This window comes from Gobius niger (assembly GCF_951799975.1).
Source record: "Gobius niger genome assembly, chromosome: 10".
NCBI classification, from domain to species: domain Eukaryota; kingdom Metazoa; phylum Chordata; class Actinopteri; order Gobiiformes; family Gobiidae; genus Gobius; species Gobius niger.
The window spans coordinates 12,214,110-12,239,519 of NC_136861.1; the positions used below are offsets into that span (position 1 = coordinate 12,214,110).

Below are 25,410 nucleotides of genomic sequence, written 5' to 3' on the forward strand. Positions count from 1 at the left end.
CACAACCACTCTCCTGGACGCGGAGTTGATCTTGTTGGAGGTTAATGCGTGTCTCCACCCACTTAAATGCGCTAAGTCTGGAGTGGCAAGATCACAAAGTGCTCCTACTGAGTGCAAAATGTCATGCTATCGTCTCCGTTTTGATGCACAAGATCGGGCCCCTAATGTGTAGAATGAGCTCAGACCTGTTCACCACAACTGCCTCTAAAATCCTGCACTGTCTCAAAAAGGTGTTAATTCCAAATTGCCTCATTCAGCTTAATATCGAAGCTGCAGTTACGTGTAAGACCTGAGGTGGCAGTAGTGAGTATAAAATGTCCAACTTGCATCTAGTCCCTTTAACATCCATTGTCCCGACCAAAACTAATAAATAAAGATTTTTTGCAATATATTATGCAGCCCTAAAAGCAAGCCTGTAATGCCAAATGTGGGAGGAAACCACTATATCGTGTGGATATGTGTGAGTGTGGGTGGGAACTCTAATTGTGTCTGTGCAAGTGTGTGAGTTAATGTTTTGTATGTGAAATAAATATAAATAAAAATTTTCTTTGACATAACTTTATTTTAACAAATTGCATGAAATCAAGCACAATCGTCCAGTTTATTTTATTATTATTTATTTTTTTGGAATTACTTTGAAATGTCAAAGTGTCAGGTCTGCATTAGTCTAATATCAAATCCTAAGCACAAGCCATTATATAAAATAGGCCCCAAGGCTAAACACTTATTTTCCAAGTCGTAAATGTGTGTTTGAACTGGTTACAAGCACATGTTGAAATAGAAGAAGAGACAAAAAAGTTAAAGTGATGAAATCTTACATTACAATCAACGCCCTATACGAGTTATAAACTGTAGCTGTCATGATTCGTCTTTTGTTCATGTTTTCTTGTGTTTGGTCTTGTCCTGTGTTTTATTTTGACATGTGTTCTGTCCTTGTGATTTTGCTTTGCTTCCCTCGTTACCTGCCTGCCCCGCCCTGATGTGTTTCACCTGTGCCCCGTTTCCTCTTGTATTTATACCCCTGTGTTTCCCTTGTCCTTTGTCGCGTCATTGTCTATGTCAGCCCTGGTCTGTTTTAGTTTTGTCTCTGGATTTTGTTATTTTGGTTTCCGTCATTAAACATCACCAGTTTTGTTGCAGTCTGCATTTTGGGTTTTTACTTTCTTCGTTCCACCACAACCATGACAGAATGACGCGACCACATCAACACCCAGCGGACTGCCCTTTGGCAGCTGAAGACCCCGTTCCCCTCGTTCCTGCCCTGAGCCACCGCCAGACTCCTTCCTTCGTTCGAGGTGGGCCCCTTCTGTTCCTGAGCCACCGCTGGACACTGTTCTTCGTCCAGGGTGGGCTCTTCTTGTCCTGGGGCCACCATCGAACTGGAACCTCGGTCTGGGGTGGCCTCCTGTTCGTGTCCCAGGTCCACTGCGGGACCTTGTTCTGTCCTGGGTGGGCCCTTCCCACTCCAGTCTCTCAGCTGCCTCCAGTGCCTGCACCTATCCCTGAGCCACTGCCAGACCCCGACCTCCGTCCGAGGTGGGCCCCTTCCGTTCCGGAGCTACCGCTGGACACTTTCTCCGTCTAGGGTGGGCTTCTCTTGTCCTGGGGCCACCATAGGACTGAGACCTCCGTCTGGGGTGGGTTCCCCCTGTTTGTTCCCCTGAGCCACTGCCGGACACTGACCTCGGTTTGAGGTGGGCCCCTTCTGTCCCGGAGCCACCGCTGAACATTATTCTCCGTCCAGGGTGGGCTCCATCTGTTCTGGGGCCACCATCGGACCGAACCTCCGTCCGGGGTGGGCTCCTCCTGTGTCATGTCCCTCTTGTTGCTTCCCTGATTTGGACTCTGTTCCCTCCTCCGGACCCCCTCCACCCTCCCGGGGCTGTTTATATCGTGGGACGTCTGGGAGCCGTCCCTTGGTGGGGGGGTACTGTCATGATTCGTCTTTTGTTCATGTTTTCTTGTGTTTGGTCTTGTCCTGTGTTTTATTTTGACATGTGTTCTGTCCTTGTGATTTTGCTTTGCTTCCCTCGTTACCTGCCTGCCCCGCCCTGATGTGTTTCACCTGTGCCCCGTTTCCTCTTGTATTTATACCCCTGTGTTTCCCTTGTCCTTTGTCGCGTCATTGTCTATGTCAGCCCTGGTCTGTTTTAGTTTTGTCTCTGGATTTTGTTATTTTGGTTTCCGTCATTAAACATCACCAGTTTTGTTGCAGTCTGCATTTTGGGTTTTTACTTTCTTCGTTCCACCACAACCATGACAGTAGCCTTGTAGATTATTTTGCTTTATTGTAATTAGAGCTTGTAACATGCACATATTGGATATTTTATGAAGTTGAAAGGATAATTAGTTGGTGAACAGCAGAAACCCAGCGAAGGTGTTGTAATTCATGGCATCGTCATAGACCTCTCTGTGGGCATACAGCTTCACATACACGTGATCTCCGACTTCCAGGGGCAGCACTGCTGCATTAGAGCCGATGTCATTATCATCTGATCTGTTGGTGTCCCACACAGACGCCACAAGCACATCATTTTTCATCAGGCTCACGACTGTGTTTGCAATGTGGGTGGTTTGCACTGAGAAGCGAAAGAAGTACACGCCTTTAACTGTGGCTGTGAAGATGCCTCAAACAAGACAGAGGTAGAAACTTAGACAATTGTTTGTGAAACATAAAGGCATAAAGGCTGATATTGAAAACTAACAAATAAAAATGATTGACTATAATTATGATTATTAATCTGATTTCATTACTTGCCACAAAAGTGGCATTTTGGACCTCTTTTTTTTGTATATTTGTATTTCTGTCCATTTTTTAAATATATACTGACTATTTTTATAGACAGCGCATTTATTCTTTGAATAGATGTATCTTGGGTAAACTGTGTTGTATTTATTGCATATTGGAAAGAAAAAAAAAACACGTCACCATTGTGGAGGGTGCCTTCATTAACCATTCACCATTCATTCTAATCTAAAACTGCTTTCATGTACCTGTTACAGGATTATAGTTGTTGCCAATGTTGGAAAACACGTTCTTGTACTTCAGTGGAGTATCAACGTTAAAAGGCCCAGTGTCTCCATGTCCTGTCTCATACAGAGCTGCTGAAAAAGCCACTTTTGGAGTACCTGAAATGTTTCCACAGCACAAGAACATAAGATACCAGTAGAATATAGTGAACTTCCATGAGCTGTAGTTGTGATACTTACCTTGAGTGAGGCTTTTCAGTTCAGTGAGCTCTTTCTCTGTGTTTTGAAGCTTGGTCTCCACTTGGCTCATTTTGTCCATGAGATGGGCAGCCTTTTCTGTCAGAGCCCTCAAAGTAGCCATAGAGCCTTCACGGCATGGATCCACTTGTTCCTTACTCACTGCACAGTTGATCAGGCAAACTAGGACTGCAGTCTTCAACATGATGATAGACATTCTGTCTGTCTGTCTCCCTTTCTCTGTACTGTGGGGAGATGCTTTGAATAGCTTTTTTACATGCCAGACCAGGCAATGTAGTCTGAATTTCTGGTAACAGGCCTACCTACAACTAATAACATAGAAAATGTAATTTGTGACAGATACACACAGTATCCGTGTATCATGTTCTGCGTGACCTAAAATCAATAAATATTCAGCCTGTTTAAACATGCTCAGTTAGTTTAGCTTGTGTTGCAAAATAAACCATGGAAATCAGGTGACTAGGTTTCATCTGACTGAAGACCTGTGGTGCAATATGCAGGATGCACATCTCTGCCACTCCATTGGTTAAAACTAATTCATTATTTGGATAACTTGAGTTTGAAATTGTGAAAAACAGTACAGTGCACATGCGATTTAAAGGTATTAAGAGGATTTCCCCCAGAAATTAAGTTGCCAGATACAACTAAAATGAGTTAATTGATCGGTTGCACTCTTGTAATTAAGGTTAAATTGATGAAATCTTACATTACGATCAACGTCAATCTTTGCCAGACATGTGGCATCAGAACCTGCCGTGTTGTCTCCAGACGCCAATAGCACTTTATTATTCTGGTCAAATTATGTCATTATTGTATCTGAGTTAAACAGAGAAAGTAAAAGTTGACATTTATCACAGACTTTATTTCCCAACACATGGTGACATTTCTGTAAAAGATATGATGCCAAAGTGACTTAAGTTGAATTGAACCAACGGCATCGAGCACATGGAGACATGTTTGTTTTTCTTCTTTTAGCTTGATCTAAAGGAAACATTATTAGAACCAGTACATTTTTAAATTTCAGTTCAGCATTAGTCTAATCGTCTATATCAAAGCACACAGTAGCCCTATACGAGCTATAAGCTGTAGCCTTTTTGTCTATATTGTTAAATTGTAATTTTTTAAATTTTGAACTTGTAAAATCCACATATTGGAAAAAAAAAAAAGGTTAAAAAACAAAAACACATTTATGAAGCTGAAAGTATAATTAGTTGGTGAACAGCAGAAACCCGGCGAAGGTGTTGTAATTCATGGTATCGTCATAGACCTCTCTGTGGGCATACAGCTTCACATACACGCAGTCTCCGACTTCCAGGGGCAGCACTGCTGCATTAGAGCCCATGTCATTTCTATCTGATGTTTGGGTGTCCCACACAGACGCCACAAGCACATCATTTTTCATCAGGCTCACGACTGAGTTTGCCCTGTGGGAGTTATGCATTGAGAAGCGAAAGAAGTACACGCCTTTAACTGTGGCTGTGAAGATGCCTAAAACAAGACAGAGGTAGAAAATTAGGTTAAATAAAGGTTGATATTGAAAACTAACAAATAAACCTGATTGACTATAATGATGATTATTAACCTGATTTCATTACTTGCACCCCTAAAGTGGCATTTTGGGCGGCAAATCAGACTTTTTTTTATATATTTGTATTTCTATCCATTTTTTTAAATATACTGACTATTTTTATAGACAGTGCATTTATTCTTTGAATACATGTATCTTGGGTAAACTGTGTTGTATTTATTGCATATCGGACCAAAAAAATCCACATGTCGCCATTGTGGAGGGCGCCTTTATTAACCTGTCAACACTCACTAAATACTTGCATATGATCTGATTGTAATTTCTCTGTGGGCACTTGCCACGACAAATAATAAAATATATTCATTCTAATCTGTTATACCTGTTACAGGATTATAGTTGGTGCCAATGTTGGAAAATACTTTCTTGTACTTCAGTGGAGTATCAACGTTAAAAGGCCCAGTGTTTCCTCTTCCTTTCTCACACAGAGCTGCAGAAAAAGCCACTTTTGGAGTACCTGAAATGTTTCCACAGCACATAAGATACCAGTAGAATACCATTCTGGTGTGATAATCTATGATTATCAGAATGAAAAATAATGCATTATTCTTTTTGAACGTGGCTGCCACTCTGCACCTAAGGTCTACTTTAACTCACTATTTAGATCCATGGACCCAACAATATAAAGCCAGAAGAATGTTGTCATGTTACTAACCTTGAGTGATGCATTTCAGTTCTGTAACTTCTTTCTCTGTGTTTTGAAGCTTGGTCTCCACTTGGCTCAATTTGTCCATGAGATTGGCAACTTTTACTGTCAGACCCCCCAACGTCATGGCCATAGAGCCGTCACAGCATGGATATAGTTTGGTTTTATGTGGATTCACTTGTTCCTCACTCACTGCCCAGTTGATCAGGAAAACAAGGACTGCAGTCTTCAACATGGTGATCGACATTCTGTCCCTTTCTCTGTACTGTGGGGAGAGGCATTGAATACCTTTTATACATGCCAGACCAGGAAATGTAGTCTGAATTTCTGGCAATAGGCCTACCTTACAGGTTATACATGTAAATTGAGACAGATGATCACAAAATGTTCAGCCTGTGTAAACATGCTCAGTTAGATTAGCTTGAGTTTCAAAATAAACCATGGAAATCATTTGACAAGGTTTCATATGACTGAAGACCTGTGTGCAAAGTGTGCACACCTCTGCTACTTGGATAACTTGAGTTTGAAATTGTGAAAAACAGTACAGTGCACATGCGATTTAAATGTATTAAGAGGATTTTCCACAGAAATTAAGTTGCCAGATACAACTAAAATCAGTTAATTGATTGGCTGCACTCTTGTAATTATGGTCCTGTTCCCCCCAAAATTCTGTCCAACATAGCTGTAAAAGGAAGTCTTTTTTTGAGGTAGCTGAACGAAAGTAAGAAAGTGGAAGAGAACGGAGCCGTTTGGCCGATTCTTTTCAGAAGCCACTTATGATAGCCCAACAGGCCCGGTTAGAACCATGAGGCTGTCCTTCTGTGGACCCACCACCTGCAGGAGGAGCCATAAGGGGCTGGTGCAATGTGATGAAACGGAAAAGTGGAAGAAGATGGATGGATGGATGGATGGATGGATGGATGGATGGATATCCGCAAAAGTCGGCTGATATCTCCGGGACCGAAAGTGATAGAGACTTCCCACCGGAAAAGCTCAGTCAGAGCTTTAAAAAGAGGCATCCCACAACTTCCTAGGCCTCAGGGGAGCGGAGAAACATCGCAGTGAAAATTGTTTGTACACCTATTTTACATATTTTAGTTTATAAAATTTTGCGTATAATTTCGGAACCATAAGAGACAGATTTACCGTTTCTTCTTTTGGAATCTACGGATTTTTATCTTTCAAACAAGCTCCCTCTGAAGCAACTACTAAACATAATTATGCAGCGCCCCCTGCTGTCACAGTTCAACACTGACACATTCAGAAGCTTCATACATAGGATTATAGACAGTTCTAAAATATGGCCAAAAATATCAGTGGTGCATACCGGCATCGGCCAAACAAAATACCCGATAATTGCTTACTTTAGTTTAGTCTAGTTTATGGAAAGGACAGTGTGCAGTAACATTAAAAAGATGCTGCACCAGATTTAGCACTATGCTAATTTCCATCTGTAATCCCCACATCGGTCGACCGATATTTCTATATATACTGTATCGCTATGATAGAACCTTTACTATAATAATAAATCCTTTACTTAAGGCTAAAATACACCAACATCAAATTAAATTACTATCGGCCTTAATATCGGCTATCGGCCATGCAAACCCCTTCATATGGGTATCGGACCTCGAAAATCCATATCGGATGGGGCCTGCTCCAGACACCAATAGCACTTTATTATTCTGGTCAAATTATGTCATGGGCTGGTGCAGTGTGATTTGGGCAGCTCCAACAGCTGCCCCCACGACCCGGCAACGGAAAAGTGGAAGAAAATGGATGGATGGATGGAAATTATGTCATTATTGTATCTGTGCTAAACAGAGAGTAGTAAAGTAAAGTAAATGTTGACATTCATCACAGACTTTATTTCCCAGAACATGGTGACATTCCTGTAAAAGATATGATGCCAAAGTGATTCAGAATTAGTCTAACTGTCTCTTTCAAAAGCACATAGTAGCCCTACATGAGATATAAGCTATAGCCGTTTTGTCTATATTAAGTTGTAATTTGAACTTGTAAGATCCACATATTGGAATAAAAAGAAAAAAAGGTTTACGTTTTTTAATGAGGCTGAAAGGATTATTAGTTGGTGAACAGCAGAAACCCAGTGAAGGTGTTGTAAGTATTGGCATCGTCGTAAACCAGTCTGTTGACATACAGCTTCACATACACGTTGTCTCCAACTTCCAGGGGCAGCACTGCTGCATTAGAGCCCATGTCATGAAAATCTGATGAGTAGGTGTCAAACACGGACACCAAACGCACATCATTTTTCATCAGGCTCACGACTGAATTTGCTCTGTGGGAGTTATGCATTGAGAAGCGAAAGAAGTACACGCCTTTAACTGTGGCTGTGAAGATGCCTAAAACAAGACAGAGGTAGAAACTTAGACAATTGTTACTTTTCTATATCAATCTTTATGTTTCACTAACAGACAAACATAATTGGATTTAACCTGATTGCCATTGCAGTTAAAGCACCATACAGAACAATTAAACAAATAATGCAATATATTCTTTTTACATCTTAATCTAAAACTGCTTTCATACCTGTCGCGGGATTATAGTTGTTGCCAATGTTGGAAAATACACTCTTGTACTTCAGGGGAGTATTGACGCCAAAAGGCCCAGTGTTTCCAGCTCCTAGATCATATGCAGAAAATGCCACTTTTGGAGTACCTGAAATGTTTCCACAACACAAGAGTAAAAGATACCAGTAGAATAAAATGAACTACCACGAGCTACTGTAGTTATGATACTTACCTTGAGTGAGGCTTTTCAGTTCAGTGAGCTCTTTCTCCATTTGGGTGATTTTGTCGATGAGATTGGGAGTGTCCTGGGCTCCACACACTGCACAGCTGATCAGGAAAACCAAGACCGTGATCTTCATCATTTTGGTGGTTTCAGTTGTTCTCTCGTTGAGGGAATTAAAGGTGCTTTTTGTGGCCTATTACAACACCAGCAAACTAAACTGGGACTGTCCTGACGGGAAACAGTAAATAGGTCGATGTTTCTTTGGCACTTGTTTTTCTTTATGCAAGTTATTTGCAGATGGTAAATTATTTACAATTGTGAACGAAAGGCGAGCGCTCGTAAGTGGCCATGACTGAAACATTTACTCCACCTCTTACTTGCTCGAAAAACACATGTTTTCATTAGGCTTAATTACGACAGAGACTTTTCAATTCCTTTATTGTACTTAATGTAGCATATATATATTTCTCTTTTTATTTTGGTATTTTTGCTAAAAGTAGATTACCTTGGACATAGCTAGACAGTTCCACGTAGACAGTTACATAGACAACAGGCAAACAGTGGCCGTTTTCTCAATACTTTTTCAAAAACACATAGTAGACTTATACATGATACAAGCTATAGCCTTTTTGTCTATACTGCTTAGTTGTAATTTGAACTTGTAAGATCCACATATTGGATTAAAATCTGGAGGAAAAAAAGTTTTTATAAACCTGAAAGAAAAATTAGTTGGTGAACAGCAGAAACCCGGTGAAGGTGTGGTAATTCATGACATCGTCGTAAACCGTTTTTTGGGCATGCAGCATCACATACACGTTGTCTCCGACTTCCAGGGGCAGCACTGCTGCATTGGAGCCCATGTCATTACTATCTGATGTGTTGGTGTCCCACACGGACGCCAAACGCACATCATTTTTCATCAGGCTCACGACTGAGTTTGCCCTGTGGGAGTTATGCATTGAGAAGCGAAAGAAGTACACGCCTTTAACTGTGGCTGTGAAGATGCCTAAAACAAGACAGAAAATTAGACAATTGTTTGTGAAACATAAATATTGATAATGAAAACTAACAGATAAACATAATTGAATAAAACCTGATTGTCATTGCAGTTAGAGCACCATACAGAACAATGAAACAAATAATGCAATATTTTTACTTTTACTTTTTACATCTTAATCTAAAACTGCTTTCATACCTGTCGCGGGATTATAGTTGTTGCCAATGTTGGAAAATACACTCTTGTACTTCAGGGGAGTATTGACGCCATAAGGCCCAGTGTTTCCAGTTCCTAGATCATATGCAGAAAAAGCCACTTTTGGAGTACCTGAAATGTTTCCACAGCACAAGAGTATAAGATACCAGTAGAATAAATTGAACTACCACGAGCTACTGTAGTTATGATACTTACCTTTCTGTTCAGTGAGCTCTTTCTCCAATTGAGTCACTCTGTCCATGAGACTGAAAACTTTCTCCATCAGAGTTGTGACAATTGTAGCCATAGACTGTGGAGTTTGCTCATTGTTACTCGGGTCGTCCTGGGCTCCACACACTGCACAGCTGATCAGGAAAACCAAGACCGTGATCTTCATCATTTTGGTGGTTTCGGTTGTTCTCTCGTCAAGGGGATTAAAGGTGCTTTTTATACTTGTCCGTCGCCTATTACAACACCAGCAAACTAAACTGTCCTGACATAAAACAGTAAATAGGTCGATGTTTCTTTGGCACTTGTTTTTCTTTTTTGCAAGTTATTTGCAGATGGTAAATTATTTACAATTGTGAACGAAAGGCGAGCGCTCGTAAGTGGCCATGACTGAAACATTTACTCCACCTCTTACTTGCTCGAAAAACACATGTTTTCATTAGGCTTAATTACGACAGAGACTTTTCAATTCCTTTATTGTACTTAATGTAGCATATATATATTTCTCTTTTTATTTTGGTATTTTTGCTAAAAGTAGATTACCTTGGACATAGTTAGACAGTTCCACGTAGACAGTTACATAGACAACAGGCAAACAGTGGCCGTTTTCTCAATACTTTTTCAAAAACACATTGTAGACTTATACATGATACAAGCTATAGCCTTTTTGTCTATATTGCTTAGTTGTAATTTGAACTTGTAAGATCCACATATTGAATTAAAAAGAAAAAAAAGGTTTAAGATCTGGAGGTAAAAAAGTTTTTATAAATGTGGCAAGACGAGCGGTGATGGCGACTTATAAACAATATCTCAGCCAAAATAAACAACTGTTAACATAAATATTGACAACGCCACCAGAGAGAAGGCTCCGGACCTTAAGGCACGCAGGTTTGTTTGAGATTGACACAGGCAGAGACCATGCTTAGCAAAATAAGTAGTTTTATTTACTATATATTTTGTTTCAATAAGTTACTTTGTTTCTCTTTCGTTGATAAAACGTTCGGTTGATCCACAGGTTTACATTTGCACAGACATTTCATATACTACCACAACCTGGCAGCAAACTGCAAAGTCCCTTCATTTTGGCAGTATTAAAAACAACAAAAGTAAAGTCCGTGAGAGGAGCAGATTAAAAAGACAAGGCAACATACAGGACAGCGCCGTCATCGCACCAGCGCGGGCCAGATCACCTGTAAATAATTAAAACCGTTAACACCTAGCCTAACTGGTGGAATAGTGAAACTCTGCCCCAAACGTATCATCTAACGCAGGGACAACACACGGGTGTGGGGCCATGACAGCAGACGCACACCATCCCTGCCCATGGAGCATCTGGGGCTACATCGTGGAACCGTTACCACGCGGAGCTAAACCACAAAACCTCCAGTTAGGGCCAGTAATTAGTTACATTAAATTCGAAAACCTAGAGCAAACGCTACCTGTCCTTCGGAAGAGCGAGGAACGCACCGACACCGGCGGGACCAGGAAGTGAGTGACGTCAGAGAACGAAGGAGTGAGTGCATTGCGCTTATATAACCGCGGCGCCACCAGCTGGCGGGAGGAGGTGCAACAGGCACCATGCCACATAAAGCTGAAAGAATAATTAGTTGGTGAACAGCAGAAACCCGGTGAAGGTGTGGTAATTCATGGCATCGTCGTAAACCGTTTTTTGGGCATGCAGCATCACACACACGTTGTCTCCGACTTCCAGGGGCAGCACTGCTGCATTGGAGCCCATGTCATTACTATCTGATGTGTTGGTGTCCCACACGGATGCCAAACGCACATCATTTTTCATCAGGCTCACGACTGAGTTTGCCCTGTGGGAGTTATGCATTGAGAAGCGAAAGAAGTACACGCCTTTAACTGTGGCTGTGAAGATGCCTAAAACAAGACAGAAAATTAGACAATTGTTTGTGAAACATAAATATTGATGATGAAAACTAACAGATAAACATAATTGAATAAAACCTGATTGTCATTGCAGTTAGAGCACCATACAGAACAATGAAACAAATAATGCAATATTTTTACTTTTACTTTTTACATCTTAATCTAAAACTGCTTTCATACCTGTCGCAGGATTATAGTTGTTGCCAATGTTGGAAAATACTCTCTTGTACTTCAGGGGAGTATTGACGCCAAAAGGCCCAGTGTTTCCAGTTCCTAGATCATATGCAGAAAAAGCCACTTTTGGAGTACCTGAAATGTTTCCACAGCACAAGAGTATAAGATACCAGTAGAATAAATTGAACTACCACGAGCTACTGTAGTTATGATACTTACCTTTCTGTTCAGTGAGCTCTTTCTCCAATTGAGTCACTCTGTCCATGAGACTGAAAACTTTCTCCATCAGAGTTGTGACAATTGTAGCCATAGAGCTGTTGGAGCCTGGAGTTGGTACGTAAGACCGTGATTTTCATCATTTTGGTGGTTTCGGTTGTTGCGCTCGTATTTTACCTCTTCTTTGTCAATGTTTCTAAATGCGTTTTTTTTTCATAAAACTACACTTTTTTCACTTGCAACTACAAATATGCCGCTTTCGCGGTAAATACCTATATTACCAGATAGGCCTCGATGCCCTGAGTCACTCTAGTAGTGTTGTCAATGTTGCGCCTTGCCTGGATTTTTCACCTTTTTTCATGCAAGCATTTACAAATGTGCCGCTTTCGTCCCCCCTATTACTATTATCGTCGCTCCGCGCACTGCCTGTACAATTACAATACTCGGGCCTAATAATAATAATAATAAATCCACAAAAGATTTGGAGCCAATGTTTCTTTCCAGTTGTGACACAAGTTTAATTTAATATGTTGCATGAAATCAAGCACAATTGTCATGTTTATTTTATTTGTTTTTGGAAGAGAAACATTACTTTGAAATGTCAAAGTGTCAGTTCTGCATTAGTCTAATATCAAATCCTAAGCACAAGCCATTATATAAAATAGGCCCAAAGGCAGAACACTTATTTTCCAAGTCGTAAATGTGTTTTTGAACTGGTTACAAGCACATGTTGAAATAGAAGAAGAGACAAAAAGGTTAAAGTCATGAAATTTTATGCAACGATCAATGTCAATCTTTTCCAGACATGTGGCATCAGAACCTGCCGTGTTGTCTCCAGACGCCAATAGCACTTTATTATTCTGGTCAAATTATGTCATTATTGTATCTGTGTCAAACAGAGAAAGTAAAAGTTGACATTTATCACAGACTTTATTTCCCAACACATGGTGACATTTCTGTAAAAGATATGATGCTAAAGTGACATAAGTTGAATTTAACCAACGGCAAGAAACAAAGCACATCGAGACATGTTTGTTTTTCTTCTTTTAGCTTGATCTAAAGGAAACATTATTAGAACCAGTACATTTTTAAATTACAGCTCAGCATTAGTCTAATCGTCTATATCAAAGCACACAGTAGCCCTATACGAGCTATAAGCTATAGCCTTTTTGTCTATATTGTTAAGTTGTAATTTGAACTTGTAAAATCCACATATTGGAATTATAAAGGAAAAAAAATTAAAGGTTAAAGTAAAAATAAAAACTTTCGATAAAGCTTAAAGGGACTATAGGGAGTTTAAAAATGTTAAAATTAAGTATTTTCCTCCCCTACATGTTCCAGCCATGTCCTAATGTGTAGAATGAGCCCAGACCTGTTCACCACAACTGCCTCTAAAATCCTGCACTGTCACTCAAAAAGGTGTCACTTCGGCCCGAATTGCCGTCATGCACAAGCTTAATATAGAAGGTGCAGTTACACATATGGCCTGAGGTGGCAGTAGTGAGTATAAAATGGCTAACTTGCATCCAGCCCCTTTAAAGGACAATTAGTTGGTGAACAGCAGAAACCCAGCGAAGGTGTTGTAATTCATGGTATCGTCGTAGACCTCTCTGTTGACATACAGCTTCACATACACGCAGTCTCCGACTTCCAGGGGCAGCACTGCTGCATTAGAGCCCATGTCATTATCATCTGATCTGTTGGTGTCCCACACAGACGCCACAAGCACATCATTTTTGATCAGGCTCACGACTGAGTTTGCCCTGTGGGAGTTATGCATTGAGAAGCGAAAGAAGTACACGCCTTTAACTGTGGCTGTGAAGATGCCTAAAACAAGACAGAGGTAGAAACTTAGACAATTGTTTGTGAAACATAAAGGTATAAAGGGTGATACTGAAAACTAACAAATAAACCTGATTGACTATAATGATGATTATTAACCTGATTTCAATACTTGCACTCCTAAAGTGGCATTTTGGGCGTCAAATCAGCCCTTTTTTGTATTTGTGTTACTGTCAATTTTGTTTATATATATATATACTGACTATTTTTTTATTTTGTATCTTGGGTAAATTGTGGAGGGTGCATATACATTAGCCTATGAACATAGGTTAAATCTGATGTTTTGCATTGCTTCTGTAACTTTACAATTTGCATTGTGCAATATATATATATATATATATACAGTATATATATATATATTTGGTCACGAGACCTCGTCAGGGCTTCTACAAACACAGGTGCCCAAACGTCACTTTAATTTAGTGGTGCAAGTAATAAAAAAAGCTGTGGATCGTTTTGCCTTATAACCTGATTGTCATTACAGTTCAATGTAATGAATATGGAATGCAAAAGTGTTAACATTCCACCTTCATTCCACCTTCATTTATTTGGCAAGCACCATACAGAGCAATGAAACAAATAATAATAAAATATCTTAATTCTAATCTAAAACTGCTTTCATATACCTGTTACAGGATTATAGTTGTTGCCAATGTTGGTAAATACTCGCTTCTACTTCAGTGGAGTATCGACGTTAAAAGGCCCAGTGTCTCCAGTTCCTGTCTCATACAGATTTGCAGAAAAAGCCACTTTTGGAGTCCCTGAAATGTTTCCACAGAACAAGTATAAGATACCAGTAGAATAAAATGAACTACCATGAGCTACTGTAGTTATGATACTTACCTTGAGTGAGGCTTTTCAGTTCAGTGAGCTCCTTCTCCATTTAGGTCATTTTGTCCATGAGATTGGAAACTTTCTCCATCAGAGTTGTGACAATTGTCACCATAGAGCTGTCGGAGTGTGGAGTTTGCTCATTGTCACTGGGGTCGTCCTGGGCTCCACACACTGCACAGCTGATCAGAATAACCAAGACCGTAATCTTCATCATTTTGGTAGTTTAGGTTGTTCTCTCATCGAGGAAAGGGCAGTTTTTATACTTGTCCGTGGCTTATTACAACACCAGGAAATGTTACTGGGACTGTCCGGAAGGAATAAATTAGCACTTACCTTGAGCACTTTGGCACATGTTTTTCTTAATGAGGGTTATTTACAGATAAGATGGTAAATTATTTACAATTATGAACTCATAAGAACAAAAACATGATAAGTAAACTATTAATACAAGGATAATGCAACTGTATTTGCATGGTCCACTTTGCTAGTTCATTCATATGAAAATAGGTACGAGAGTTATACTGGATGTTTCTTCGATATTTGTTATATTCAAAATCTTTAACTTCTTTTGCAGTCGACACTTGCAATGATTGTTTACTGGCCGGAGTTTATTCGAGTTGTGGATGCTTTGCTTCTTCCAAAGCTTCTTCTCGCTCTCCACAGCAAAACGTAATCTTGCAAGAAGCAAAATATTTTTTAAATAAGTACTTTTGTCCTTCATTTAAAAGTCTAATTTCAAGAAATCTATCCAAGATATTTACACTTAATTAAGATAAAAGAAATCACCGCACTCAAAACTATAGATAAAGAAAACCTTAATTTACTTGAAATAAAACTGTTGGGACACACGTACAAGCTGACGCACAAAGTGTGTGCACGGGGAAGTTTTACAAAGGGTGCAGAGCGAAGGAGAGGGAGCCGGCCCGATAAAACTAATGAACAGCGTGAGCATACCTCTCAAAGTGATGCAGGGGACGCCTGAGTTTGTAGCCCCTGAAATGATCAACTATGAACCAGTGAAGGTCAGCACACACTACACGACTTTTATGCCCGATTTTGCTCTAATTCTCAGTCGCGCCGAGTCTTCTCAGTCGTGTCTAGTCGAAGGCGGTCACACAGAGTCGGGCCGTGTAGTGTGGGGGGGTCACGACTGGACTCACGTTCGAATCGTGTAGTGTGGGCAGCACAAAGACGCGACTAGACTCCAGTCATAGGAAATCAGACATGTTTGAAAGACAGAAAAACACCGCCGCGCCTCCCTTCTCATCTCTCTGCCAAAACAGCGGCACAAACAACTCATTTCATGGCCACAGCCCCACACGAAACAACATAACTTTGTCACCAAAACCACCTTTTCAAGCTACATTTCAACCGCGAACAAAGTTTAGCGTCACTTCGCCGCCCTTAGAGGTCAGCACACACTACACGACTTTTCTAGTCGTAAACGATTTTATAATTATACGTGCAGTTTGTTTAAATACACAATACAAATAACTTTATTAAACTTCTAATTATTAGTTGTAAGGACTGACTTCGATGCTTTAACCTCTTATCCTAACATCCACCTGAAACAAGCAATTTTCTTCAGTTTGGCTTTACCCATATCTAAAAGCTTCTTGAACAAAGTGTTAAAATGGCAACGAAAACAAGGATGAAAATACAACAAAAAGTGACCCAACAAAACAGCAACACAAAACATGCTGGAAAAGCAACGATAACACAATATAAACCCTACAAAAACACGATTAAAAAGTGACAAAAACGTGACCCTAAAGCACCAAAAAGCAAGGGAAAAAGTGACATTATTCAAGGACTGTGACGTTGCCCAGTGTGGCGCAGCCGGCGCCCCACCCTGGAGCCAGGCCTGGGGTTGGGGCTTACGTGCCCGGAATGACGACATGGGCCCGCCCCCCTGTGGACCTCACGGAGGCTCCTCGGTGCACGCTGGAGTTAAAGAGCCTCGTCCACCACTACAGCACTTTTACCGCTGTTCCGTTCGCTCAGACGCAGTTGTGAACAGCAAATTACACATTTGAGGGTGCACGTGCGTTTATTGTGGTTTATGTTGTCTAAATGCCCCCCAAAAATATTTTTTTTGTGAGCACCCCCAAGAAAGACCTCAGCACCCCCTAAGCACCACCTGGGACAAATGTTTGGCGCAGCCACCTGGTCCGTACACACAGCTTCTAGCGTTCGGTCCATGGAACGTCACCTCGCTGGGGGAAGGAGTCTGAGCCGGCTATATATAATCGGGCTGACCTCCGCGCACAGCAAACCAAACTCCTGGAGAGAGGCTGGATGATAACATGAAGCTAACGGCTAGCTAGCGCTAGGTACGTCTGTGTTTTTTTTTTTTTCACTTTTTCTGAGTAATGTACTGTGAGAAAATATCAATATGGGTCTGATTAACACTTGACTTTATTTATGTGTGATAAATAAGCTCATATTCCACCAGAAAATGGCTAAAAAGAGACAAAAATTCTATTTTCCTCCTCGGCAAAGCCACGCCCCCTTCTATGACGCAATGCCGTCTGTATGAGACACTTATCTTTGCCCCTGACGGTGACCTCCCCGCCATCAAGCAACACTTAGGCAACTTGAGCCTCACGGCAAAAACAAAACTGAGAGATCTTGGCGTCATCCTTGATAAGAATATGTCTCTTGAACATCATGTCAGGCAGTTGGTCAAAAACTGCAACTTCCATCTGCGTAACATCGCTAAACTCAGACCCATGGTGTCCAGAGAAGAACTGGAAATGATCATCCATGCGTTTGTGTCCTCGCGATTGGATCACTGCAACAGTCTCTTTACGTGCCTGAGCAAGAAAGAGCTTGCTCGTCTGCAGTCAGTTCAAAACTCAGCTGCGAGACTTCTGACCAGGACAAACAGAAGAGCCCACATCACACCTGTGTTGAAGTCCTTGCACTGGCTCCCTACTGAACATCGGGTTCAGTTTAAAATCTTGGTGCTGACCTTTCGAGCTCTACACGGTCAGGCGCCCACTTATATTGCCGACCTACTTAAACCCTATAGTACGTCTCGGAACCTGAGGTCCTCTGGGCAGAACCTGTTGATGGTTCCACGAACACACTTTAAAACCCGGGGAGACCGCTCCTTCAAAGCCGTAGCGCCCCGACTTTGGAATGAACTTCCTCTTGACTTGCGCTCACTGGAGTCAGCAGCTACTTTCAAAAAGCACCTAAAAACCCATCTGTTTGCGAAAGCATTTGAGTCCGGCTGATGCAATACTGACACCATTTGTATCATTATTACTGAATTTTGAATATTATTATGTTTTAACACTGTGAAGCGCTTTGTGACTGTGTCTGTGAAAGGCGCTATACAAATAAAGTTTACTTACTTACTTACTTACTGTATCTCTTCACCTTATTCCGGAAGTTCTCGTTGGCGCCGTCATTAAACGTGCCCGCCCCTTTTCTCCTATCTGTTAACATGGAACTGGAGAAGTCAAGTTGATACACGAAAACAAAGCCGTTTTTAGGCCGCGCAGAGAAACGGTGCAGTGTTGACTTGTTGGTGCAAATGAACATTGGACATTTTACACAAATCAATCGACTAAACATCAGATTTTGGCGGCAAACATTGTCCCTCATTCTCCATTTAAATGAACGGGCTTCATGCTCTACCGGAAGTGTCAAAACAACTGTGCTGAGAAAAGGCAAACAGAGGCAAAAGTGGGCGGGGCGGAACAAAGTGAATAGGGCTAAAGTTCCATTGGACAAAAAAATAAAATAAAATAAAGTTCCATTGGACCCGGAAGTGGAGTGAGGACATCATCACTTAACAAGAGGGTAGAACAATAATATAATATGCACAATAATAAGTAACAAGAAACTGTCTTAAAGTGCTGATTACATTAACTAATAGCTATTTAAGGCGGTGTTGTTACATATTGGACCATGTTATTACATTTTCCTGAAAATAAAAATGTGTCAAGTAAATTTTGTAAAATGTAACCACAGTTAGTCTGAAAAGTATTTTTAGAATCAAGGAACAAGGAACTCTTTTGTGTTGGACTACCACAGAGAAAAATCCATCTGTGCATAATTCCATTACCATGATGTGTTCAATTAATAATGGTCTACGCATGATTATAGGCTACAGTAGTGCTGCGGAATAAGTCTGAACAAAAGGGTGCTATTGTGGTGTCCCTGAGCAACGCACATCATGCACATTATAATTTCCACCTGGCATAGGGCGCGAGTATCATGAAGAGTTTCACCTGACCGATACTTGCTCCACTGTACTGAGCCTTTAAAGCCAGCTAATCTTCATAGGCACACAACTATGACTTATAAAGACAACATTGCTTTTTCATCAAACAAAAGGTTTAATATATTATTTTTGTGTCAACACATACTGCACAAAGTAAGTATGTGGTTCACAGTGTTGCGTTACTCAAATGAAATGGTAAATGGACTCAACTTATAGCGCTTTTCTACCTTTATCAGGCCCAAAGCACTTTACAGTAAGGAACCAGTCACCTGTCACACATGAACGCACACACTGGAGGCAAGTAGGGTGAAGTGTCTTGCCCAAGGACACAATGACAGTGCGCATTTGCGGGTACTGGGATTCGAACACACACGACCTTCCGATCACGAGACGAGAGTAAAGCATTACTCAAGTACATTCAATTCTTGGGCATCCACCACCAATTTCGTTGTAGAGTAGTTGTATAATGACAAATAAAGCACCTAAATTAAAATGCTAGTTGTGGTCCAAACACATTCCTACCTTTTCTAACATATTTGCAATATCACAGGGACAGGTTTATAGGCACATTCATGAAATTGACACAAATGCTTAATCAGGTCCAAAAATCTGGGTTAACAATATACTAAAGGAGGACAAAACAATATTTGGAATAGTGCCTTTAATCTTAACCTCTACAGTGGTGTGCATAAGTATGGGCCCCCTTTAATGTTTCGACATTTTTGCCATAGTATGGACCATAAACATAAATATATTTAATTGAAATTTTATGTGGAAGACACACACTAAGTGACACACAATCGTGAAGTGAAATGAAATTTACACATGATTCAGATTTTTTTTTTTATATAAAAAAAACGGAAAAGTGTGATGTGCAAAGGTTCAGGCCCCCCTTTCCTTTTAGTGCAACCAATTGCCTTCAGAAGTTGCCTGATGATTTCTGAATGATCACACCCAATGACTAAATAGAGTCGATGTTAAGACTCTATTGTTAAGAGACTATTGTGGAGCAGAAGCATCATCAAGTCCAGGAACACACCATACAGGTCCAGGACAAAGTAATTGAGAAGTACAAAGCTGGGTTTGGTTATAAAAAAGTTTTCCAAAGCTTTGAACATCTCTCAAAGTACTGCAAACCTACCAAGACCCGGCCGTTCTAAAGTCACTGACCGAACAAGGACAGGACTGACCAGAGCTGTTACCAAGAAGCCTATGATGAACCTGGATGAACTGCAGAGAGCTACAGCTCAGGTGGGGGAAACTGTACACAGGACAACTATTAGTCGTACACTGCACAAATATGGCCTTTCACCAGCAAGGACCACGCCACAAGTGCAATTAAGATTTTATTCACAAGGTTATAGTGTAGAGTGAAACTGGGCGAGACTGTGGGTGGGGGCTCCGTCTCTGATGAACCCAGCTATTCGGGAACCCCCATTCTAAGCAGGAGAATCATTGCTGAAATGGAACAGACATGAAGGGAGGGAGGGTGGGGTCGACAGTTTCAAACAAACTGAGAAGACGAGGCTTGGCTTGGTATATAATGGCTTGTGAGTAATTAGAGGCGTGGTGAGGTGAAAGCAAGAGTGGTTGTTGTGCAAAGTGTGATAGGTTGAGGCGTAGTCCTGCTCCCGAACCTAGTCAATAAATATTAACTCCATTTATGGCAGAGTGGCATTTTTAAAAGAAAACCATAAGAAATCCCCTTTGCTGTTTGCCAGAAGCCAATATAAATAAAGATCTTCTTCAGAGACTTGTGACACGGGCTTGTTTAGTGCAATACAAGTGCAAGCCGAGGATACAGTCCTGTCAGGCTCATTATTATTTGTTTACTGAAAGAAGTTTCCTCAATAGTAATTTCCCAATTAAAACACATTTTGCTGGAGTTTTTGCTAATGGACCCCGACGATACACTCCCGATATACAGTATTTTGGCCCCCAGGGAAATTTACTTGGAGACCCCTGCTCTATATGAAAAATCCTGATTTACTGTAGCTTGGAATTTGTGAACTCAAAAATGAATATTCTCCTAGTTATAATCATCTGAAGGCGGCTCAGAACCAGCTATGGAAGTAAGTGTCGATGAAGGGATGAGGACTGAATTCAGGAGAGCAAGCAAGTTGAAAAGTTCTATGAAGTTCAGGGGAAGAAGCGAACCAGGGCTGAAAGATATGACAGTGGTGCAAATGTAGAACGGCAGCTCGCAAGCAGGAAAACCCCCATCACGGTCATTAAAGTCTTGGTCGCCTTTTCTTTTCACCAAAGAAAAAAAAAAGAGTGGAAAAAGAGTGGTGCGCACTGAATGGGTGCTGCTGCCGGATGCTCTCTCATCAAATGCAATTTCTCCATCTGTGAGATCAATAAAGTATCATCTTATCTTATCTTATCTTATCTTATCTTATCTTATCTTATCTTATCTTATCTTATCTTATCTTATCTTATCTTATCTTATCTTATCTTATCTTATCTTATCTTATCTTATCTTATCTTATCTTATCTTATCTTATCTTATCTTATTTTATCTTATCTTATCTTATCTTATCTTATCTTATCTTATCTTATCTTATTTCCATTTGACTGACTCTGAGTGTGCTTTGGATGCTGCGTGCCTGCTTCTGCGCTCTTAAAATATTTACACAGCAAGACAAACACTGGGGCGTAAAAAGACATGCTTTTCGCCAGCCCAATGTCCACAAAGATTACTGTAGGACCGATTCCAGTGAAAGCAGAAATCCACCCGGGTACACATGATCATACCCAAAACCACATTGTCATATATTCTATCCCTGTAAGTCGAAGACCCGTGTATAGAAATACAACACAGGTGCAGTGTGACAAAGTGGGTTTGTCCCATCATTTTCTTTTGGTCATTTTGCTTCGTTTGTTTAATTTGCCATATAAATCAATCAATAATAACCATCGGATACATTTATTAAGTTAATAATTACGCTTCACATTGTCTGTTTAAACGTTGCTTTTGTTAATTTTGTCTGTATACAAGCTTACCTTTACCACATGGTTCAAACAAAGGAAAGGCGTGGTCTTTGTCAGTCATGTTAAAATCTCAGGCTGAACCATGTGGCAGGGGGGAAACTGGTTTAAACCAATGGCCGCTGGCTGCCCTGCTTTTTGACCACGAACGTGGGGGCCGCCATTGCTCCGCCATTGCTGTAGTACCTCCATATCGCCACTAGGCCCCCATTGAAAAGCATTGGAGTTTAGACACCTTAAAAACAACTTTAACGCCTGGTTTAAAATTTTTCAACACTAGACTAGGCTAGATATTCCTCCTGAGATAACGCTGGGTTAATCACAATATATGAAACCAGGCTGGTTTTCGTAATTTGAATTTTTGAAATCTAGTACTTAATGAGGCTCGGACTGTTTGACTGCATTGGAGCAGCGCGAGCTACACGTCAGGCAAAGGGCCGAGTCTACGGTGAAAATCCCGCCTGTATGACCCTTTTAGGAACATGTTTCGTCAGAGCTGGTGAGGGGGAGTCTGTAAATCCGCCATGAATTCCTCCACGGCCGTGGTCTTTATGGTAAGCGGGGAGTGAGCATAAGACGTCCATTTTTTTTTACAGTCTATGGTTTAAACTTCTTTTTTTTGTTTTACGGCGGATGGCAACCAGCTGAAAGGAGCATTACCGCCTCCTACTGTTCCGGAGTATGGGTCAGCCAATGAGAACTGGCTTGATTTTCTTTTTGTATAGGATTTTTTGGGTTTCTATTTTGTCTTTATTCATTTGATTTGAACACATGTTTTTTGGATGACAACTACTTGTTTTATGTAAAAAATAAAACTTACCAGCTAAACTTAATATTTGAACATACCCATCAAGCTAATGGTACTCACCTGTGGGAGGTCCTTTCCCCATTAGGAGAGGTATAAAAGCTGACTGCTTGGCACTGGGAGAGATGCCATTTTGTTCATGCATGTGTCACTGAGAAGTTCTTTTGCTTGGAGAATAAATTTTGCCTGGTAAGAGTTGTTTGTCAAGTCTGCCTGCTTATTTCGACCACTCGTGGCCAGCTTCCCCACACGCAGAATAGAAGATGTGCAAAGGGACATGATGCGGATTTGGCAGAACAGATCCTTTCAAAAAGACATGAGCTAATGGAGAACTCTATGGTGAGAGGGAAGACCACAAATCTAATAAGCAGGTCAGCCACGCGAGAGACAGGATGAGTCTAAAATTGTCAGAAATAAATAATGGACAGAATTACAAGGAGGTTGCCACATACGGTTATGATAGACAACAAACCAAGGCCAAAATGCCATTCTCACACAGTGAGAAGGGTTGTGCATCAATACAAAGGAGTTCACATAAAGTCTATGGCATGGGTGTGCGTCAATGTGGGAATCTGTTCTGTTCAACGGCATTCCTGTGTTCAATAAAGCGTAATTACTATTCTTCATTTACCGTCTTTGACGTTTGACACAGCTGTGTCAATTACTGGCAGGAGTCTGGGCTTATTGTGGTTAAGGCCCGACACAACTCAGACTAACTTGAATTACTGACTTTTGTCCAGTCAGAGAAAGTCTTACCACGTGAGACTCAGTGCGAGCAGAATTGTGTGGTGGAAGCTCCACAAGAAAATTTCAGCGTTAAAAAGGACACAAGCCCTCGTTTAGTGTCTTCTCCATTCATTATTTTAAGTTTTAAAACTTAAAATGTCAATGATGAGGTTCTCAAAAGCAGGTTTATAATCACAAAACACTCATGTGCACTCAGCGTCTTCCACAAAGTGTCTTCTTCCACTTTTGAGGTGCAGATATTTTGTCACTTAATTCAATACTTTAATACCACCGTTTTTACATACTGACATCTGTCCTTACCTTAGCTTAGATGAGTTCATCTGTACCTGTCTGGTCTTCATCCGTGCCTTCAATCACGTAAACACAGCACAGACGGCGTTAGCATTTAGCCTCTCCTCCTCTCCACTATAGCTCCAAACAAGGTGAAGATAGAAGCTACCAAGCTCTTCCACGTTTTCCCTAATTAAATATGGTTACGTGAAGTGTTACACGATAAAGTATAGTTACACAAAATTAAACAATGTGGATTTTCTAAGTGGATAAAAAGGGAAACTATATTGTAAGGTGCAAAAATACCAGGAGTAGTTTGAATTTAAATGCTAACGCCGTCTGTGCTGTGTTTACGTGACTGAGGGCACGCGTGAAGACCAGACAGGTACAGATGAACTCGTCTAAGCTAAGGTAAGAAGATATCTCAGTATGTAAAAACGGTGGCCAATTCCTTTAATCTTTTGTGGTGTGAGGATAATTGTGCTGGAATGTAAGACAAAAGGAGCGATTGACATATTTCACTTTCTTGCTTCCTGCTCAGTTTTTCAATAAAGGACTACAGCAGATGTTTCCACTTTATTCTTTTTTGTCACCTAAAGCCTCAGGTGGAACTCCACTCCAAAAAGTGAAACAAAAATCATTCAAATCTGAGCTCTGTAGCTGTGAATTTACTCTGCATGATAAGAGGTTCAGAACAACACTAAATTATGTGTGTCTTTTCTTTAAAAATGGACCATCTTTCTAGTGTCCGGATTGAAGTCAATAATAATGTGACTCAACAGTATTAAGGTCACAGAACTAGACTGAGAGGCGTGACCAAGTTGTATTACGGGAAAAAGGATGACTGGATTCCATAACTATGTCTCAGTGTGTACACAGATTGATGCTTGTAAACATGTTTGCTTGTTCGCAGGGACATTTGGGACCAAAACAGGTTAAACCATTACATTTCTTCAAAAGCAATACCGCTGCTCTTCGTGGCATTGGAGAATATTTTTGTTGTTTCTTCTGATGGGATTTTGACTGAACATTTTGGAAGAACTTGCCCGTCTGTGAGTAGAAAATATACATACAGTTTTGGATTGTGTCGTCAAAACTGCTATTATTTGTGGGATTCCGGGAGCATGTCATAAAAATAAGCCAATGGAAATTCTGGAGTGATCGTTCATCTCGAAGCATTTTCACGCTACAATGTGTTAGATGAAACAGTGGCCGAAACCCATAGACTGTAAAAAATAATGGACGTCTTCTGCTCACTCCTCCCCGTTTACCATAATGACCACGGTCGTGGGGGAAGTCATGGCAGATTTACAGACTCCTCCTCCAGCTCTGACGAAGCATTTTCCTAAAAAGGACATATGGGCGGATCTTCACCGTAGACTCGGCCCTTGCGTGACGTGTAGCTCGCGCTGCTCCAATGCTAACAGTCCGACCCTAATTAAGTACGAGATTTCTAAAATTCTTCTTACGAAAACCAGCTTGGTTTCTTAAATTGTGACTAACCCAGCGTTATCTCAGGAGGAATATCTAGCCTTGTCTAGTGTTTAAAAAATTGAAACCAGGCGTTAAAGTTGTTTTTTAGGTGTCTAAACTCCAATACGAGCGATCGCGATGTCGTCACATCCGTTGGCCGTGGTAGGCATTTTGCATTTTCATATTTGATAAACATTGTATTCAAATCCTATAATCAGCAAAAACAATGTTCATAAACAGGGCATTGCTTCTCTTGCGCTGTAACAGATCTATCATTTTATAAAACCGAGTT

At 40.8% G+C, this 25,410-nt stretch overlaps 3 protein-coding genes across 4 annotated transcripts in view; all 3 read right to left on the bottom strand.

The window, feature by feature from the left end:
• Positions 1–2,342: 2,342 nt before the first annotated feature.
• Positions 2,343–3,331, bottom strand: LOC306969123 (complement C1q-like protein 2; the record flags this gene model as incomplete). The annotated part of the gene is made up of 3 exons (XM_079564724.1): positions 2,343–2,627; positions 2,995–3,129; positions 3,211–3,331. The coding sequence occupies 3 exons, from the start codon at positions 3,329–3,331 to the stop codon at positions 2,347–2,349; spliced, it is 537 nt and encodes a 178-aa protein (XP_079420850.1). The 3' UTR covers positions 2,343–2,346.
• A 4,104-nt stretch (positions 3,332–7,435) lies between these two features.
• LOC306969009 (complement C1q-like protein 2) lies at positions 7,436–8,375 on the bottom strand. Its single transcript, XM_079564616.1, has 3 exons — positions 8,226–8,375; positions 8,013–8,141; positions 7,436–7,825 (listed from the first exon to the last, which is right to left on the bottom strand). Exons 1-3 carry the CDS (start codon positions 8,353–8,355, stop codon positions 7,545–7,547), a joined length of 540 nt encoding a protein of 179 aa, XP_079420742.1. The 5' UTR covers positions 8,356–8,375; the 3' UTR covers positions 7,436–7,544.
• Positions 8,376–11,227: 2,852 nt separating this feature from the next.
• Positions 11,228–25,410, bottom strand: part of LOC306969017 (complement C1q-like protein 2) — a 50,238-nt gene continuing 36,055 nt past the window's right edge. The window contains exons 1-3 of one of the 2 annotated variants that reach the window (XM_079564626.1): positions 14,605–14,832; positions 11,710–11,838; positions 11,228–11,520 (exon numbers count right to left, since the gene is read on the bottom strand). In XM_079564626.1, coding sequence (XP_079420752.1) covers positions 11,240–11,520; positions 11,710–11,838; positions 14,605–14,644 — 450 coding nt within the window. In that variant the 5' untranslated portion in view covers positions 14,645–14,832 and the 3' untranslated portion in view covers positions 11,228–11,239. Of the gene's footprint in view, positions 11,521–11,709; positions 11,839–14,604; positions 14,833–25,410 lie in introns of those variants that run through there. The other variant, XM_079564627.1, reaches the window with a different exon arrangement.